The following is a 20,740-nucleotide window of genomic DNA, read 5'->3' on the forward strand; positions in this document are numbered from 1 at the left end:
GAAAAGAAAAGAAAAGAAAAGAAAAGAAAAGAAAAGAAAAGAAAAGAGAGGATAAAGTTACATTCCATAAAGACCCTTATGAGTAGTAATTAGAATGCATAAGTCTTGAGAAATGTGACTTACATTTAGCAGACTAAATGAATACTTATAAATAAAAAGGAAATGATAGAGGTCTTCTCTCTGGGATGATTCACAATAACGAACATGTTTCCTCCTTGTCAGCAATCCATCATGTAGAGTGAAAGCTGGCTGAGTCTGTCTCATTACTCAACAAACCTCATTTGACTTTCCCAGCATAATGCCTCACACCCAGCATTCCTTAACCAAGTCTACCTAAATCTTTGTTTTACACACTGAGGCCATGAATGATTCAGGTATGCCATGTCATTAATCTGAATATAAGAAATATCAGAAGATAAAAACATAAAATGACTCCAAATCTTCCAATAATATAAATATAAAGGAGGAAGTATCTTCACAGAGTCTCATCAATGACTAAAAATTTGCATATTTAAAGAACAGGAGAAAATCTAATATGTAATTGAAATGTTAAAAGTTGCCAGGACTTACTTAAACACTCAAATTGAGTAGCCTTCTTAGTAGGTCTGAATATCACCTCATCTCAGCTACTCAAGAGGGCACTTATTCTGTTTGACATGTTTTAGAATGAAGAGTAATATCTGTGTGTATGTATGTTCAAATTGTATGGTTTTTTAACCAAGTAGATCAATTTTCTAAATATTTAAAATAGATTAAATACATCTATGCATTTCAGAATTGATAAGTGACATATCTCCTAATGCTTAAAGCTAGTGGTCTGTGAATAGGTGCAAAATTTCTATGTCACATTTTTGCTTTTGTTTAAAGCACAGCTGCTACAGACAAAGCAAGATAATACAGCTGATGTTCTGTAAAGAAGAATGTCCAAGAGAAAAAAAAAGAGGGATCATGTACATATGTATATGCACATACCCATGTATCTCACACACATACCCCATTTTTCATGTTGAAGAGAATTGCTTCAAGGAGTTGGTTATCAACAATGCCTTGGGAGATTGTTGGGAGATTCTGTTAACATGGTTAACAGAAGTGCACAATGCTTTAATTTTTAAGAAAAAAAGAATAACAGAAAATCATTAGCAGCTGAAGTGACAGTAGCCTTTAGGGAATGATCCATCTCATTGCTCTTAAAAGAGAAATCTGAGTCCCAGAGACTTAAACACCAGTTCATTTTCACTACGTGGAATTTGTCTTAATCTGCCAGAAAAAGACAACTTTCTGTAAAAATTCAGTTCCTTGGCTATTAGTGTACGAATTTGTCACCAAGCACAGCGTTACTGACAGATCTATTTGGAGAGTGCATTTGAGCACACTCAGTTCTAAGTTATGGTTAATTGGGTTTTATTGAGCCGCAGCAGAAAATCACTCTGAATTTCACGTTACGTGATGTTTGTGGATAAGATTCACTTAATACACACCAAATACATATTCCAATGTGCAGAATTAAGAACACTTTTTTTAGTCATTCCAAACATTTGTAGAATAATGTTTTATATGCATAGCAGATTCATTACAATACTCTACACTAACATGAAAACCAATAACAGCACAGTTATTAGTGATCATGGATAACTGGAAAACTTCCAAAAATTAATTACAATTTTAAAATCTGTATGAGTTACAATATCTGGTATGGGTATTAGTGGTTTAATAAACCGTTTTCAATAGGGGATATTAGCTGCCAGAATCATGGATGTGTAATGTGTGCAGTAAAACCCCTATATTCTGAAATAAGACACCGTAGAAAACTGTAAAAAACCTGCTCTGTCTTCTAAATGAAGAATTACCAAATAAAGGAAAAAAAAAAGAGAAAAAATAAACCAGAACATTAAAATACGTATATTTAAAAAACAATGACAGAAAACAACCCAATTTTTAATGAACAAAATAAAGATCATACAGGAAATACACAAAAAGATGAACTAGAAAAAGGATTGTTAGAGTGATTATGCAAGAAGTTACATATATAAGAAATCTCTTTCTCAAACAGCCAGATGGTTTTCCATATTAAAACTATTACATCATTGAAAATATTATAGCTAAATGTATAATCACGTTCTACAATAAGATATTCCTACCAAGATTAAGAATATTAAAAAAAATATAAGAAGAAACACTAATATGCATGGACCCTACTGTAGGTTTGCAGCATTATTTATATAAAGCAAGTAGCCTCAGAAAATAAGTTTTTGAATCCATAGTTAATAGAATTAAGTAATGAATAGGCACGAGTATGCCATGACTATGACAGTGACTTCCACCATGAAATTCTACTAAGCACTTTCTCACGTATGGCTATAAATGCAAATTAGACTTAAATTCCAGGTATACTGTTTCATTTTAGCACACTTACTTTTGCTATGTGCTAGCCAACAGAAATATGTGTTTGTTTTAATTCTCTGGTTAATCAATGTTTTTATTTCAGTGTATACATCTCTCACAAAACAATCTGGAGCTTGAGCAAGTCAAGTAGCTTGCATGAGATAATCAATACACAGGAAAACTTTCTCTTAGTATGAGTAATATAACCAGATTAGGTTGAATGTATGCAAATTTTTACATTCACTTAACATTTGAAACATCCATTGCAAGGGAGGATAATTAGCTAAATTCTGAAAGCACTTTTCTGCTGTATTTGATCATGTAATGAAATCCATTGTAGCTACAATCAATTCTATATGGATAACTCAAAGACTGTGAATTCCATCGATATGAACATCATGAGTAGCACACAGAAGTACCATAACGTTTGTGCTTATAACAAAAGTTGTCCTATCTTGACAGTATATCAGGCCAAATTTATTCATGTATTATTTAAATTTATTTAATGTATTATTTATGGTTCATCAATCTATGAACCATATTTTTCCATACAAGCAACTTGAGTTTCATCTTTGACAGAACTATAACATTTAAAATGGTTTGTTAAATACTGTAAATACAGTAGTGAAGACAAACTGAGGTACTGTATGTCCTAACACGTAAACATCTTGTAATAGGATAGTGAAAACCTTGCAATGCTGGCTTTATGAGATAAAGTACGAGACTTGGTTTCTCTGATTTTTCTACTCCCTAAAGCTTAAAATGAAGAGAACAACATTCCTGAGTTTCAGTAGATTTACTAAATGTGCTCATAAAAGCATTACAATTTACTAAAAGTTAGAACCTACCAAATTTTTGCTATAAGATCTCACATTTTCTATTTCACAGGCCTTTGATATAAAATGTCAGTGCTTGAATTATCTATGACATTTAATATTAGCAATTTTTAATTTGTATTCGATATTTATCCCATTTGATAATGAGCAATCATTTTTACTTTGAAGAAAAATATTAAATGCTGTTACCACTGATACTTGTAAATAACCTTCTTTTTCCTTTTAAGGATTAATTAAAATGGATTCTTTCTGAATGAGAGTGAAAAAAATCAAAAGCTCAGTTTTAAAACACAGAGCTATTTATGACAGTTCTGTAATTTGATTCATGCAAATCTGTCAGGAAAAAAAATCAACCACAATTTAATTTCAAACCTTTCCCAACCAGCTGCTGAACAATTTATGCACTACTTTTCTATTTTTACTGCAGGATAATGACAATGATGGATGCTTTTCCTCGGAAATAAATATTCATTAAGCAGGCTCAGATCAAAACTATATCCTTCCAAAAGCCCATGAATGTGCAAGACCCATTTGCTTCTTCTAAGAGATTTATCTGGGAGGAAGATGGAACTGTGCCCACAAACGCATCTCATAACAATTTAATAGTTCAGTTAAATTAAGCCTATGGCAGTAGTTACTTGTAACCTCAGTAATCAATATTATTAAAGTTGGTGTCAACCCTAATAATACCAAATATATGTGGGTGAACAACAGATTAGTTATGGATATAAATCAGATAAAGCTAGCCCAAATGTAAAGCATTGAGAAGAACTAACAGGAAGTCAGATGCCAGTAAACTGCTTGAGTTAGGTCACTGTTTCTCCATCCAATCTATTAGGGAATGTAGGTTCGTCAATAAGGACCAAGTAGGGGCTCATTACCCATGATTTGCATGGTCTATGAGCTTTCTTGTGCAGAAGCTATTGTTTAAAATGAAAAATTATAATAGAACTGGCATGCCGTGTGTTTCCATACTCAGAATTACTTTAATCTACTGGTACTAAATCAGAAGTGGTAAAAGAAATGCCCTACTGTTATTTCACACCACCCTATTATCAGTTATACGCCTCCTTTGATCCAATACTTCACTGTTATGCTTCACTACACACACTGTACTGTCCTGCTAGGAAACTGAGAACATCCTAATTTTCAAGGGCTAATAAGAATATTTGCGTGTGTGTGCATGTGACTCTATATAGATGCCTAAAATGTATAAGATCTATGAATGTATAAGATTTATAAATAGATGGGATTTTACAGAAGCTAATAGTAGCACATGGATGTGGTTTTATTACATTTCCTCTGATGTGGAAACAGATAAATGGGCTTCTACAGAGGAAAATCCAGAGAATCTAGCTAGAGGCACTGCCCTGATTCTCCCTCTAAGGTTCTTTCTTATAGCTGACTGTAGGCAAATTCCAGCCTCTTTAGGCTAATGTTTACTTTTTATAAAAACTTTTCCTTCCCAAAATAATCACAGAAAAATGGAAATGTAGTCTTCTCTTCATGCTGGATGACAATTTGGAATTGCTGTAATTATATGCAGCACTTGAGCATGATTTTTTACAAGGCTTTCCTCATACAAACATTATTCTGCAAGAGCTGATAACTCATTCATCTACTTAGGCTTACAACTTTAATCTTACTCTCTTCTTATGTCAATTCTGTGTTGGAAAAATTCCACCAATTTCAAGGGATTTCACCGTTGCAAGCGCTGAAGAAACCAAACAGTAATATTTAAAGTCATACTAACGATACTGAATTAGCTTTTTCTTAACTACATTATCTATCTATTGGACAATATTCTCTTTTTAGCTAATTAAATTATAATAACTACACAGAGTACAGACCCAATAAGACTTCAAGCTTCTTTGGTCTAACATGGAATGCAACAGCTAAATCTTACTAGGTTTTGTTCCTGTTCCAATAGAAATAATTTTTAAAATCTTACACCAAAACAAAACAGCCAAGATTGGGTGTGGACAGAGTTACTTAGTAATTACTTTAACTTACCAATCATAGAATCATAAAATCATTTAGGCTGGCAAAGATCTAAACTGAGACCAACCATTAACCCTGCACTGCCAAGTTCACCACTGAGCCATGTCTCTAAGAGCCACATCTACACATCTTCTAAATACCCCTAGAGATGGTGACTCAGACACTTCCCTGGGCAGCCTGTTCCAATGTCTAATAACTGTTTTGGTGAAGAAATTTTTTCTATTTCAACAAACAAATCTTACAAACTCTAAATATACAACTGTCCCTCTCCATCCTTTCTCTCCCATTCAATGATGTACTTTGCAGATACTCTAATGTTCTTGTCCTCCAAATAGAGGTGAAACAGAAAAAAATAAAAAGCACTTCAGTGTTCTTGTATTTTGCACCAATGGGCCCTCCTATATAAACGTTCATATACGCACATATCACAGAGAGGTTCTTAGCACTTGCAAAACAGATGTCTCAGAATGAGGGCAGGCTGCCAAAAATTATGGAATCCAATCACTGTTAAGAAAATCTTTCTATCTTACCTTGAGACACTCTTCTTGTTTGAAGAGATCCTCACAATCCTTAGCCTGCAGAACAGGAGAATTAAGGCGTTCTTCTACTTCGGACAAGGCTTGCAGAAGGTGAAGAATCTCTGCCAGGTATGTAGAAGGCACATGAGTGGTTTCCACAGTCATAGTTTCAGTCATCACAAAAGTTGTATCTTCACGAACTGTTTGCTAGTATAGATATACAACAGAATGTTTCCTTTAGTTTCTTAACACTAGACAAACTTACAACTTAATGCAATTTCCAGTTCACAACCCAGAAACAATCAAAAGTAACTTCCAACGACAAATGCAGGGAATATTTGAGGTTTCTGGCACAGATCACTCATACTCCACTTGTCTATCTGAAATGACAGGTACTGAAATTAATCCATGCAAAAGTGTACAAACTTTTCTTCTCCTACTCTCCAAAAAAATGAAGATAGGAAACGCAAGAGTATCCTGAGATTATGGTGTTATTGAGATTTTAGCACTAGCCATTTAATTTTAAATCATCACACCTTTTTAAAAACTGTCCTTCATTATAGAAATTCCATGTATGCCACATCTAGAATACTAAATCATTTCAAGGTGTCAATTAAATAATGATTTCTGTAATAGACACAATTCCTTAAATTGCAACACAAAACAACTATGTCAACTCTACACTTTCAACGTTATTCTAAAACCTCTCCCTTTAAAGTAGCAAGTTTAATTTGGAATTCTGTGATTTGAAACGTATTTAATGCACTAATATTTCTAAAAAAAAACAAACACCCAAAACCAAAACCAGCAAGATACCTTTTCAGGAAGCTAGGAATTTTTTGTTTTGTTTTGTTTTTAATCTGGAAAAATATGAAATAGACACCCTATTCTGAAAGCACATGCATACACCAAATGTAAGGAAATCCCAGAATGTTTTAGTTCCAAGAAAACTTTTTATCTATGGCATTTGGAAACATATTGACATATAAGGTGGCTGTTTATATAAATTCTCTACATTTCTGATTTGATATGCTAATGGATCATAGATAAAAAAGTAATACTAAAAGTGTGTTTTGGAGGAGGGAGATCTGTGATAGCTTCTTTTAGGTAAACTCCAAACCCTGGATCACCTGCATGTCCGTTAGAAAAGTCAAAATTTAAGATATCAGTTATCTGTGGTTTGGTAAGCATACGATAGTTTTGTCACATCACAGAGGATTCCTAGTGTGGGGCCAAGATCCTGTGCGTTTGATGTCTGTCTTCTCAAAAATGTAAGCTTTACTTATTGAGGATCTCAAAGAACATTTAAAAGTAAGTGCTGGTAGACTTCCAAAAATTATATTATTTAGATGCTTCAGTCCTTACTGATAATCATGGATTTTGGAGCCATATATGTGAAAGATAATGGATCAATGGTCCTGAAGAAAACAATATCACTAGCTGGCTACACAGTATGCAAAAGAAAACAAATACAAGCACACACTACCTCAGCAAGGTGTCTCATTTTAATTCATGACATATTTCTCTCTTCAGTTACCGAGCTGAGTCATCTGGTTCTTAAATTTTTTTAGAGTCTTAAAATATGCATGTGCACACTCTAGAAGATGTATGCATATCAGATATAAGGCCCATAAAGTTATCTGTAGACTTGTGTTATTCTGCTCCATTTCTCATGCAAATTTAATTGCTTTGCTTACACTTTTCTCACTAAATGACTTTTCTCAGTACATCTGCTAACACTGAAACCTCTTTAATTAACATACTACTGCTATAATTTTTATTATATAAAATAAATTGCTTTTAAAAATTGTGTTTGCCCCCCATATGTTTCATGAATCACATGCTCTGCAAAAATAACAGTTTATTCCAGTAAAGCTAAAGAAAAAGCTGTCCCACTTGATTAGAAAATGGGAGAATTTTGACATGCCACTGAGGCCCTTATGCAGCAATATATTTTAATTCCTCAAGACTACACTGTGACACTCCTAAATGTAGCAAAGACCTTCAGACCCATATAAGGAACATTTAACTATAATTTTATTTTTATTTTCGACTGAGAAGACAGACTATTTCTATTCACAGTAATGCAAAGAGCATGCTAGGTGTGCAAGGTTATTCACTCAAAAAGAGGTCACATGAATATGTAAAGTGACACACAAAATAGGATTAGTTTCTATAGTTGTCTTAGATTAGTCTATATTTTCAACCCAAATTTAGGCTAATAACTATGTATTTACTCATTTGTACACATGTATGTATAGGTGTGTACATAAAACAAAACCTCTGCCTTCTTGCTCTAGACAATTCCTGAAACTACATAAAAGTCAAGCTGAAATCTGATGTGTGAGCACTCCACAGATATCATGTTTAATTATTTATAGTGGCAAGATTGGGTATCTTTTAATCACTGTTACAAAGAAAAATGGGCTGTATGTTACCATATATTCACACTGTCTTTACAGGAAAATTTACATTCCTATTTCTCACAGCCGGATGATTACTTGTATAGTTCTACAATTGTTTATATTGTGTAGATAAATTGGAAAGTACCACCAGATAAATAAATAAATAAATAAATAAATGGGTTGATATTTAAAAGCGGAGGCCTATCAGAACCTGCCCTCATGTTTTGCTACATTATTTATTACCTTATTCTAAAAAAAGTCACTGTCAAAAATAATTAGTTTCTGAATACTATTTGAATGAAAGAGTTGAAAATGTGATGCTACTTGAGAAATCAGGGATTAAGTATCTTTGATTTTAATGGGGTTTTCAACAGGTCACAGGTGTTTTTTTTCCCTCTGTCTTTCCTTCATTGACAGTAGAATGACAGAACCCAAGGCAGAAGTTGGCATATGGCAGTAAGGAACAGAGGGTAGGCATATCAGAACTAATTTTAATCAGCAAAGAACAGGAAACATTTTATCTTGTCCCTATGTTTTCTGGAATTGTTTTACCATAGAAGATACAACCCTATATTCTTGACAAGCATCTTTATTAGAAATGCAAAGTTAAAATTGAATCATATCCCAATATTGTAATGTAATGGAATCATATCCCCACATAATCCCAACATTGAGAAAAAAATTGCAAAAGGAGATCATAGCAGCTGGGAGCCACTACTATTAAAAATAATAATAATTCAGCAAAGATATATGCAATTGCTAATGCCAAAATTGCCCCTAAGAACTGTGGTAGGTTAAGATTTTATAAGGATTAAAAATAAATAAGAAAATGGAGATTAAAGTTTTATATAACTGTTTAAAAATGGGTTTGAATAAGTTGAATCTGATAAAGTGGCAGAACACATTAAAGAGTTACTTAAAAATGCTTAAAACAAAATAATATTATAAAATACATAATACAAATAAACTGTTAAGAGTGACTGGTAAATGCTGGGTAAATGGCCATTTCCTTAATTGCTATTTCTTTAAAATAAAATTTTAGTGATAAGAACTTATTTTCTATTTTTCTTTGATTGTTAATAAGACTGCTGTGCAAATTATTTATAGTCTCTGAAAAAAAAACAACTTATTTTGGGTAAGGTGTGACTTTTCAGGCATTGCTTTTTACCAAGCATTATCAACTCCAGAACAGTAAACTGAATTTTCTTCCCCATCATTACATATTTTTAATTAAGAGTCAGGATCTTTCCATAAACATGACTCTACCTACACTGATTTTATTGATAGCTATCACGTCCTACCAGGTGCAACAGAAACACAAGAAGTAAATTCATGAACTTGCCCCTATAGAGAAGGCCAATAAGCAAAAGCAAAACAAACCAACCAAACAAAACAGCAACAAAAAAATAGCAAAAAAGTAATACAGAAATAATGTAGGGTTTGCCCACAAATTCATACACCTTCTCCAAAGAAACTCCTGTGATCATTATTGCCAACATGTAGCACAGTATCACCTGGTGGCATCAGATTTAACTAGCCTTGGAAAATGCTTTTAATTTCCTTTTAACAGTGGGAAACTCGGTGTTAAAGCAAATTTCACTGGTCTCAGTACATCCATTTCTTTACTCTTCCTGCAGAGGGAATAATCCCAACATCACTTTTGCTGTTCAGGAATTTACACCCAGTAAGTCTCCAACTTTTTTTGTGTAAGATCCTGACAACTGCTCCATTTTGGGTCCCTTCTAACGACAGGCCTCCAAACTCATAGAGACCTTACTGTCTGTGCTTTTGATTGAATAACTTCACACAAACAGAACACGTGGGAGGAGTAAAGCGGCAAAACACTCCCATCAGCGCTACTGTACCACAACACTGCTCCTAGCAGCATTCTGGTGAGAAGTTCAGGAAAAACAAACAAATGCGCCTCTTCCTGAAGTGAAACACTTGAGAAAGGATTCTTTACAAGCATATGAGATATATGAGTGTGTAAAAAGTCAGTGATCTCTCCAGAATAAATAAAGGTGTGCTACACATGAGAAAAAAGAAGCAGACAGTGGACACCTTCTGGACAAGGGCAGTGATACCTCAAAGAGCCCAATAAACTTTGGAACAGTGGCTTTTTAAAGCAAACTGTGAACCGCATGGTATTTCCTAGCCCATGTTTACCATCAAATAAAGAATTAAACACACAAAAGTATGATAAAATGCTGTCAGAGATCAATAAAACCACTTTCAAGTACATGTTGCTTTTATTCATCCGTTCCTACACCAACTGTGAGCAGTGATGTCAGCTAACGTTTAGAAAAATAAATTCTGTCTTCTGTGCTGCTAGCATATCTTACCTGTAAGTGTGTATATATGTAGGAAGAAGATCAAAATTATACTGCTAATATGGAATTTTCAAAATTAGATTGGATGTCCTCAGTCAATCATAAACAAATTATCTATCAGTACAAAAAGAAGTATCTCTTTCAAGTACAGAGAGACTGAAATCCTGAATACAGGATTAAAAATGTATAAATTCCTTAATTTAGACATTCCATGAAGGCAAGGCCTTAAAATGCACTTGGTAGCAATAAAATCTACTTAAAATATTGAAAAAAAATTCATATTTTCAAGTAAGAACATAAATATTCTCACATGTATATGATTTTTCTAGTGATGGATGGTTGCAGTCTACAAAATCCTGCACGTTGCAACACTCAAACCATTTAGTTTAATGCTTGTATCTGATTTCATCTGTGAGTTATATAAAAAATAGAAACTTTAAAAATACACATGACTATTTTCAGCACTGTTCTTGGACAGAGAGTGCTTTACGTCTTCACAACACTTCACTGCTAAGGCATACCTTAGCGGTTGAAAAATGCTGCAGTTTTTATTCTATGATAAATTGAATCTTTTTGATCCATACATAAAATTAAATAAAGGCAGTTCAAATGAAGTTATTCCTAATAATAGCACAAATTAGAAAACACTTTAGTAAACTTTAGATTCCAGAAATAGAAATAGAAAATTAAAGGCTTTGATTTTGAAAACTATCAATCAACAGGCATCAACCAACCTGAAATTATTTCCACCTACATTATTTTATTTATCAACTTCATAACTTGATTGAAATGTAAAACTTTTCTCCATAAGAAAAGGTCTCTTCCCTGCACGTATAAGCTTAAATTATGGGACATCTCCCAAAACCTCACACAGTCCTGCTACAGTCTGATCAGTGTATTATTTTCACATTTAGATGGAGTGGGGAGGAAGAAAGAACGATAGAGACAAAAGCTATAACAATTAATTTAAGACATTAATTCCAGAGTATCCATGGTTCTTTGTTTTGTTTTTTTTTTCTTACCACTGGGTAAGAAAAACATGTAGAGTTTAAAAACTATGGTAGAGCATTTTGGTGCCACAGCCAGTTCTTTGTGTTCCTAACACCTTCGTGCCTTTAGAGCCCTCCAAGATATCAAATACACTTGGTCAAGTAGTAAAATGAACACCTTTGGCAATCCCTTCTTCAGTTCTTAACAATACATTTGTTTTATCCTGGCTTAGATAATTGCCTCTAGATATGGACTGTCCTCAGGCTGAGGCTGTGCTGCACACTGAACTTAGTTGCAGCTTATTTGGAAATCTGCACATCTCTCCTTACTAAAGATCCACTAATATTCACAGAAATAAGAGACTTAAGCTGAATTGGAAATTCTAGCAGTTCTTCTGTTAACTTTTAACTTGACAACTTCCATTTGTATCTACTTGTTAAGCAAAGAGAAAAAGAAATTTATTTGAACTATGATGAGACTGGCCTATAAGACTCTTATATATGTGATAGAAGTAATTTTTTTTCAGAAAATAAAAGAAAAAATAAAAACAGAGCACTGTGTATCTTATGCCAAAGCTGTAATGTTACCATGTCCTGAAGAAAGTAGCTTTATGGCATTATTGACTAATTGTAACTACTGGGATTTAGAAAGTGTCTCTTGTTTTAAAATAAATTGTGCATATACCTTAAGTACTTCTTATGAAGATGGCATATGTGAATCTTAGGAATTGCACTACAGCAAAACTGACAAAGAAATCTGTATGTCTGTCATGAGACTTTAAAAAAGGTATTTGTAACATAGGAATTATTAAATTCAAGATTATACCTCATAAGCATTTATCAAACACTGCTCAGATCACGTACAGCATTTTGGGGGGACATAAGCCTTTAGCTCCTTTAACTACCAGTGAGTCAGAAGAGACAGCCATTATCAGTACTAGAAATCAGTAAATAAGGAAATACTTAGATACTCACATTTTGGAATGAAAAAAGTCAGAACACGTTGCAAAAGCTACATCCTAGGTTGGTTCTCAACAGGTATTTTAAAATGGTATTTAGAACTTTAAAAGGTTTTCACTGGAAAATACTTTTCTAATTGATATATATGTGTTACCTTCTGGTATACAAAGCACATTTAAAAGTTTTCAGAGGGCGATAAGCTCTAGAGATGAAACAGTGAATATAGCGACAGAACTGTCTTCTACACAATACACCGGAAGTTAACCTTATTAAGAACAGATTTTGGTCAATGTCAACTATTTAATGGCTGATTTATTAAGACTAGAGAAGTCCATAACCTTAGACAGCATTTATGTGTGAAGCTTTAGGGCTGTCTTGAATAATAGTATGTGTAACTCTACTGACTGATCACCATGAACTCATTTATGTTAAATAAAGCTGAGACATGTTAGAATACAGTCTACTGATATCTAAATTGACTAAACCATTTTGAAACTGACTGATTTGTGATGTTAGCTTTCCAGTTATTTATGCAAACTACATCTGTTAGATAATGTTGAGATAATTTAGAAAATAAACTGAAAATAACATTAAAGTACCACATTTGTGATGAATGCTAACAGCTTCAAAGTGCAAAGTCCTAACCTGAAACTCTGACACCTTTCAGAAATGTTAAAAGGCATTACCTAGTTATTTTCCATCTTTAATCTACATTTATAAAGATACTATCACACATAATAGGTTTTGTCACTTGGGCTATTATTGTTACTTCAAGATTTAGATTTGTTTTTGTCACTGTGAATGAAATTGCTGTTAATGCAGCAGTTTTGAAAACTAATTAAATATACACACATAGATATTCAGCTCTCACACTGTGCAGTTACAAATCTACTTCCTTCTGCACCTTTGTGTGTATACTCAGATGCATCCATGAAAAAAATCCAAACAAAAAAAAAAAAAAAGAAAGCACCAAAAAACCAAAACTTCCACGAGTAATGTTGACATTCTGAACTGTAGACAAGAGATGAACATCATCTCTTCAAAAGATACTGTCACTTAAGGCCAGATCACTCTGCAGCAGGTCTTTTCCCTCATTATTTATAGCCAAATAATTCTGACACCAAAATCCCCACCATGTAATTTATTATGCTAATAAATCATAATACACTATATCAGAGAACATAGGATGGTAATTAGTTGTCTTGTTTTCCAAATAACTGTGTAATTAAAAGGACAAAAATATTATACTAGTATAATGCTCAGTTTTGTCAGAAGATAATTAAAAGGGTACAAAACATGGTGCTGTTGCATATGATTCTTTAACCAAAGGCTGATGGTCTTGTTTCCATTTCAACCATAAGTACAGTAAGAAAAGCCTGTGGTGTGGCTAAGACTATATTTGTATCACCACTTCATACAATTTAAATACATTTTAAACCCGCTTCAGTTCATGTTACAGCAAGAGTATTCATTCCTATGTGATGAAGTAGAGTTTCACTTTTAAACTTGAGAATGTAAATTAGATTACTTCCCTGAAGTTCATAACAGATAACGAAAAGTGGCAGACAAAAACCTCTTCTGCAAAGTTCTATCATCCACAAAATGGGATTTTTAAACTTAATCCTATTAAAATACTATAGATTTGCAATGATGAGAGTGAATACTGTACAGAGTTAACAAGGAAATATGAGATAAGAAAAATATGTTTTAGAAAAACTCAAAATAGCACAGTAAACTGGTCCACTTCTATAAAAAATGGTTATGCATCCTCTTCACTTAAAATTACCACAACACTGTATATGTTCCTTTTAGACAGAGAAGGTAAAGTGCCTTTCAAAATACATCTATAAAACTAGCTCTTCTTGAGGCATATCAAAGACAATATCCCTCTTCAGTGGATATTGTCCCATCTTTCCCATGTCTTTCTTGTCAGACAGAAAATTAGAGTATTTTAAATACAATTAAACTATTTGCAATATATTTCCTAATACCCATTTCCAGGTCGATGGATGCTAAAAAATGGGTGCAAACATTAAGCTGTGATTCTTTTCCCAATGTTTCTCAATCATCCTCATGTTTTTTTGCAGATCACAGTGAAGAAAGCCCAGTCTTTATCTATGCTATGCAAATCTATTTGCTTAAAAAGCTGCCACTGTCAATGTCAGAAAAGTTAAATGGTGTCACAGGATCACTCCTGGGCTGTTCTTAAGAGATCCAAAGCTCATAGGTGAATTGGATACTAATCCATCACTGTATAGTTCTTTTCTTTTGTCCAGTAGGTATTTTCTTGTTTTGCTCTTCTAATGTCTTTTCTCTCGCTTATATCTTATTTATATCTCTCTCTCACGCTCATTCTAGGAATAAAGAAGAATTAGTTTGTCCCTTCTTCTTGGCAACCATTACTCCTTTATTTAACCCAAGAAATATTTAAGCAGGGATAAGAGAAGAAAACCACTTCATTACATGGCTCCTGATTGTGAGAACCAAGGAAAACAACAACTGAAAACAATGGTAGCACATTGCCACTGAAGCATCCATGTTATTTAGATGCAGACAGATAATTAGGACATCAAGTCCTGTGTTTATCTGTCATAGATTTATTTCAATTAATGATTGATTTATACTTTATAAAATATTTTGATATATAAATATATTTTAACAATTAAAATTAATTTAATTAAATTAATTAAATAGAGCTCCACAGGTAAATAATAACTCAAAACTGCAAGATGCCCTTACAAGACTGGACTTCAACAAACTCTTGAATTTCATATGTAAACTTGACCAGCTTAATCTGATTCCAGAAGTTGATCACATACTCTCTCACCTGAATTCCTCATCCAGTTGAGAAACAGGTATTTTGAATTTGTGAATGCTTTACAGAATCTTAAAGAGAATAATGTCTTTTATTTGGAAAAATGAAGCTTCATAGTAAGTACTAAGAGTGCTGGTACTTTATCCGTGTTGCAGGTAACTATTGAACTGCTCAGACTAAATCACTTACCTTATAAAAAAAAAAGCATGTTTTGTATAACTATTTTCCTTATTCATTCTTGTTCAATACACAGTCTAATTGGTATGAAAAAGACAGTGTCTCCTGATGTTTATCATTTGATCAATATTAATATCTTTCTCTGTATGGCCAAAATCCAGGCCCAAATATTTCACTAGTAAAATGACCATAAATTTCAATAGAATGTTTGTGTGTAATAAAATTACTGAAATGACTTAGATAAGCCTATCTTTTTCCTTATATATACATCAATAGGTACATAATTTTGACAGATTGCAAATGACTCTCTTGTCCTAAAAATACTCTGGCTTACTATTTACAGCATGCATAGTTCAGTTGAGAGAGAAAAACTAAAAGACCACCACATATAAGTGCAGAAAGAATGTTGAACAGCTTGATAAAATATGGTAATAGGACATAAGAAGTAAGAATTTACAGTGTAGGCTCTGCACCTGTGTTGATCTAGAAAATGTTTTCTCATGATAAAGGCCTTCAGTACTCCACACTCAGAGTAATTTCAGTCAGCTCAAGAAAATCTAAACTGAGCCATGATACAAACATGCTCAGAGACTGATGAAATGAAAGCATTGGAACATTTTTTTCTATAAAACAGACATTAGGTAAAGTTAATTTAATTAAATGTAACAACATAATAATAACTGATTTTGATTCTGACTTGAATTAAACCATCTGAATCTAGCTTTTTCTCTGCAACAGATAACTATTGGCAATACCCAGGAAGAGTGGCATAAACTGTTGCTGAAAAACAGTAACTGAAAGATTTTAAGTTACTGTTTTTAGAGGTTTAGACTGTAGCAGAGGGAATCAACAACTTTTCTGAAAATATTGTGTGACTGCCAAGGTTTAATGATTTCAGATTCTGCAGAGAAATTTTAGAAATAAATGTCCATTAACCTCTCTAATGTTACAATTTTTACTGATTTTTTTTTCAACAGATGTGCAATTTTAGTATGCAAAAATTGCATTTTGCTCTAGGATTAAACTTTAATGGCTTGCTTTTTGAAGAGTACCTTACACTTTCATGAATTTCAAAGGGATTTAGTGGTTAATCATAATTTTAAAACATTATAGTAAAATATTCCACTCTTTAGTAAGTTATTTGGATTTCACAACTGAAATTACTACAAACTGATTTCAAATGGAAATTTTTAGTTCAAATGAAGTAGAACATCTAGCTTGTCTTAGAGCAGAAATTATAAATCTGCCTGACCGAAAATCTGAAGTTTCTTCCAACAGTTCATTTTGCCACATATGAATAAAGACAGCGTGTGAGAGAAGAATCTTGCAAGACAACAAGGACTCCAAATTTTTTTTTCCACTCAGTGTCATTTTGGGTTTTGTGCAGTTGCATTTATGTGTTTGTGTACCATGTTTAATCTGTGAAAGCAATAAACCCACCTTTTTCTCTATAGAATGTCATGTTACTCTCTGACAATTTTCATATCGAGGACCACTACACCAAATTGATTAATGTCTCAAAAATGTCATTAAACAGAACATGAAGTGTTTGAGGTAATATAACTGCATCTCATTCTATCATCAAAAGCGGTGACAGAAAATCCCTTTTTATAAATATACACCCATATATACTTGTCAATTAGTTGTTGGATATTTACTGCTACCTATTTGTAAGACAACCAGGATTTTACAAGAATCTGCCATGATAGAGAGAATAAATTCTTATAAGGTCATGGTTTCTACATCTTTCTGACAGATCTTCCCAACAAATATTGGGGAAAAGTAAAATCCAGGGGAGAATGATAATTTTAATTTCACACTTTGATATCAAAAATATATTATCTCCAACAAAGGTAAGAAATGCAAATCTGTCATTAAGCAACATAATTAAAGGTTTTCTTCAGTGCAGTCTTGCTATGTTTATTCAATGAAGCATAATGGATTGCAAGATATACAGTACAACTAAATCCTCATTGATTTATAATAACAACCTTCAGTTGTTAAATAACTGTTATTGAATACATCATCAATTATAAATAAAAATGCAGTTATTTCTTTTGTTTTAAAGAAAAAATCAATTTTATATTTTTATTGTATGGTTTTATTCAGTTGGTGGTTAACATAGAAAATCTCTGCGAAAGATATTTTTGCTGGTATATGCATGTGTTCAAATGAATAGTTTGAATTTTCATTTTTCTTTTGTATTTTAAAATCTTTCACAAACAATTAATGAATCCTCACAACATCCCTGTGAGGTAGGTACTTAAGCTGTTTAAAAAAAAGAAAAAAAACCCTTGAGAAATTCGCTGTTTCACTGTTTCAGCAAAGTCAAAATAATAACAATTACAAGGCAGTTGCACTTTGCACTCTGACTTTAGTAATGAAAATACACTGCCCCTCTCAAGTTTCAGTAGCTTCTATATAACCTCCAAAATATTTCATATGAATATCACCTCAGTCACTGCCAAAACAGCAAGATATTTTTCATAAGAAATGAGAAGGATACAGTAATTGTCCTGTGTACATGTAACTTTCATTGAATGACCTTATTCCCTAGATAAATTCTAACAAGTATCCTTCTTGCATGGAATATTTGAGAATATTAAAAAACTTAACCTTAAAAGGTTATATACTATATAAATTATATATTTTAACAATATGAACATATGTAATGGTTACATGAATTTAAAAAGTTGATGAGTATTCCTCTGAGGAATTGAAAAAACATATGTGCTTATGTATCTACCTTACATATTTTATATAAAAATATGCTAATATAAAGTTTATTGATCTGCTAGTAAAATTTTATAATGGATATATTCATCTCCTGTCATGGTAGGTGGTGGGTGACATAAAAAGTGCATTGACAGCAAAATGTTTTTATATAAATTGCATACACAATCTGATCTCTTACTTGCTTATCAAAGGAGCAAATATATTCATTATAAAAAAAAAGCCAACTCATTTACAAGACAAAGTGAAGCTTGCTCTAGCTCCATGTCAATATAAACAATTTGCACCTGATTACATCCATCAAGTTTAATATAAACCATAGTAATCTGAAGAGTGTAATCAGATGGAACAAGATTTAATAACATACAAACCAAAGTTAATGTTTCTCTGATTGTTTCCATTAACTGCATAACTGTCCAAAGTATTAGTTTTACATATACATTATTCAATATTAGAAAAGTTAAAAATACACAATATAATACATTATATAGAGGAATATATTTCTCAAAAGGTTATACATAATGCTGATTTTTGGAACTTTTTTCATTTTTTAAAGCATACTTTATATCAATTAAAAGTAACACTTCATGTATTTAAAATTTGATTATCCTGTCAGTATGTTTTCTCTGCAATCTAGGTGCATTTAAAAATAAATAAATAAAATTGTATTTTGATGAAACGCTCTTTATCCTCTAGCACCTTATGATTACAGAAGAGCACATAAAGCAACAAATTCCTTGAGAGCAGGTCTCATCTTTCTTCATAAAACCCAGAAGACAATAAGCAGAGTAGTAGGAATAGCAAGGCAAAACCTTATAAGTGCAAAAGCAACCTCTGGTAACCTTCTAAATGGGTAACACTGAACACATATTTTGATCATAAATCTGGAATAGTGAAAATTTCCCTTTTATTTATCCAGTTACTGCAGCATTTATAAACCAGTAAGAATAATTACATTTTATATACAACTAAACAAAATCAGAAGACATGAAGATGGTCCATAAAATTATGTTTTCAACCTGTCAAATTTAAAGGTACACTTTCTTACAAAAACTTTTTTGAGAATTCAAGCATTTGAAGAAGAGGCCATGTATATATAGTGTCATAAAAATTTTTCAAGTCACTTCCTAAAGTGAGTATAACATGTTATGGACAAATAAAAAAAAACAATTAAAATTGGCATGGGATGGGTAGTTTGGAAAAGACAATTTTTGTGTTTTACATGTTCAGTGAACCAAATAGATGCATGGCAAACTAATGTTTTTAAACTGATAAATGTTATGGAAAAATAATGAGGCAACAGAAATAAACACAAACTTTTCATTGCTGAGTTTTTTCTTATTGACTGATATAACTTAAGGGCAATTTTAAGACAAAAGCAGAGCACTATTGTATTGGAGTATATAAAGATTCCCCAACTTGCAGACAATAGGGTTTTTCTTATTAATATCTGAAGAGTTGACACTGACCCTGAAGCTCTCACTGTTAGTAGGATGCTGTTAGTAGTAGCAGTTGCAAACATATGGGTTTGCCAGTAACAACTCACAATTTGTGCATAGTTGAGTCTTCGAAACTGAGCAAATTTGCTCTCAAAATCTTGCCAGCGCTTGCTGAGCTGTATCAGGGTTGGCTCCACTGCTTTTGCAGCCCCATCCTTAGACAAGCGTTCAGCCTGCCTGTGCACCGCATTCAGATCTTCCTTCTTCTTCTCCAATTCTCCACCAATCTCCTAGTGAGCAAAACCAATACAGGGCCCAGGACAGTTAGCTAACTAGATCAATCAACTTGAAATTAGCAAAATACTTCTGTCAGAAAATCCATTTCCATTTTATTGTTACAATTAAAGTTTACAGCTATTTCATATCTTATTTTACATTTAAACAAAACAAAGATAATTGAAATTGAAGAACCTTCTTGGAGATGGGCTGTAGAGATACTAACTGCTAGTATTCTTTAAAACTGTTAGCAAAGGCCAACAGTTTCCACATTCAGATTCTTGCTAGTACACTGGGATGGGCAACTGGAGAAATTATTTTCTCAATAAGGGTCAGGATATTCAGGACAAATAGTGTTCGAACAGCTTACAAATATATTATTAGACTCTTTAATGTATTAGTTAACTCCTATTTTACTCTGTGGGAAACTCAACAGAGAATGAAGCAAAGAAAGACGATGTAAAATAAACCAGGAAAATCTTTGACAGTATGTAAATAAATCTATAGACTCTGACAGTGACATATGAGTATGTTCTGATGAAAATGAATGTGCTAACATGAGATAGAGGTCATCCATATATCGGTAAGTCATTTGTTCATCTGGAACAAAGATACACAAAATCAATTACAATTTTTACTAGAAAACATTTGATGCTTCTTAATACATTGCAAATTTTTTGTATTACTGATAAAACATTATATTTAGTGTGTTTCAAATTATTAATATAACATTCTGTATAACAAACAAATACAAAATATAGTACAACAAAGAAATGTCAGTTTGAACACAGATAATTAGGGTTTGTTTTACTATAAATAGAAACAAGAAGAGAACTGCTAATTTTCTATATCTATATTATTGTTTGTTGCATTTGCTGT

At 32.6% G+C, this 20,740-nt stretch overlaps 1 protein-coding gene across 12 annotated transcripts in view; it reads right to left on the bottom strand.

Annotated features, from left to right (window-relative positions):
* The window catches only part of DMD (dystrophin), a 1,013,774-nt gene that overhangs the window by 595,548 nt on the left and 397,486 nt on the right, over window positions 1-20,740 (bottom strand). For 11 of the 12 annotated variants that reach the window (XM_027688940.1, XM_027688937.1, XM_027688948.1 and 8 more), the window contains 2 exons: window positions 19,693-19,875; window positions 5,750-5,944 (listed from right to left, as the gene is read on the bottom strand). In XM_027688940.1, coding sequence (XP_027544741.1) covers window positions 5,750-5,944; window positions 19,693-19,875 — 378 coding nt within the window. The remainder of the gene's footprint in view (window positions 1-5,749; window positions 5,945-19,692; window positions 19,876-20,740) is intronic. The other variant, XM_027688946.1, reaches the window with a different exon arrangement.

This window comes from Neopelma chrysocephalum, unplaced genomic scaffold (genome assembly GCF_003984885.1).
Source record: "Neopelma chrysocephalum unplaced genomic scaffold, ASM398488v2 Primary Assembly neopelma1_76, whole genome shotgun sequence".
In the NCBI taxonomy this organism is placed as follows: Eukaryota; Metazoa; Chordata; class Aves; order Passeriformes; family Pipridae; genus Neopelma; species Neopelma chrysocephalum.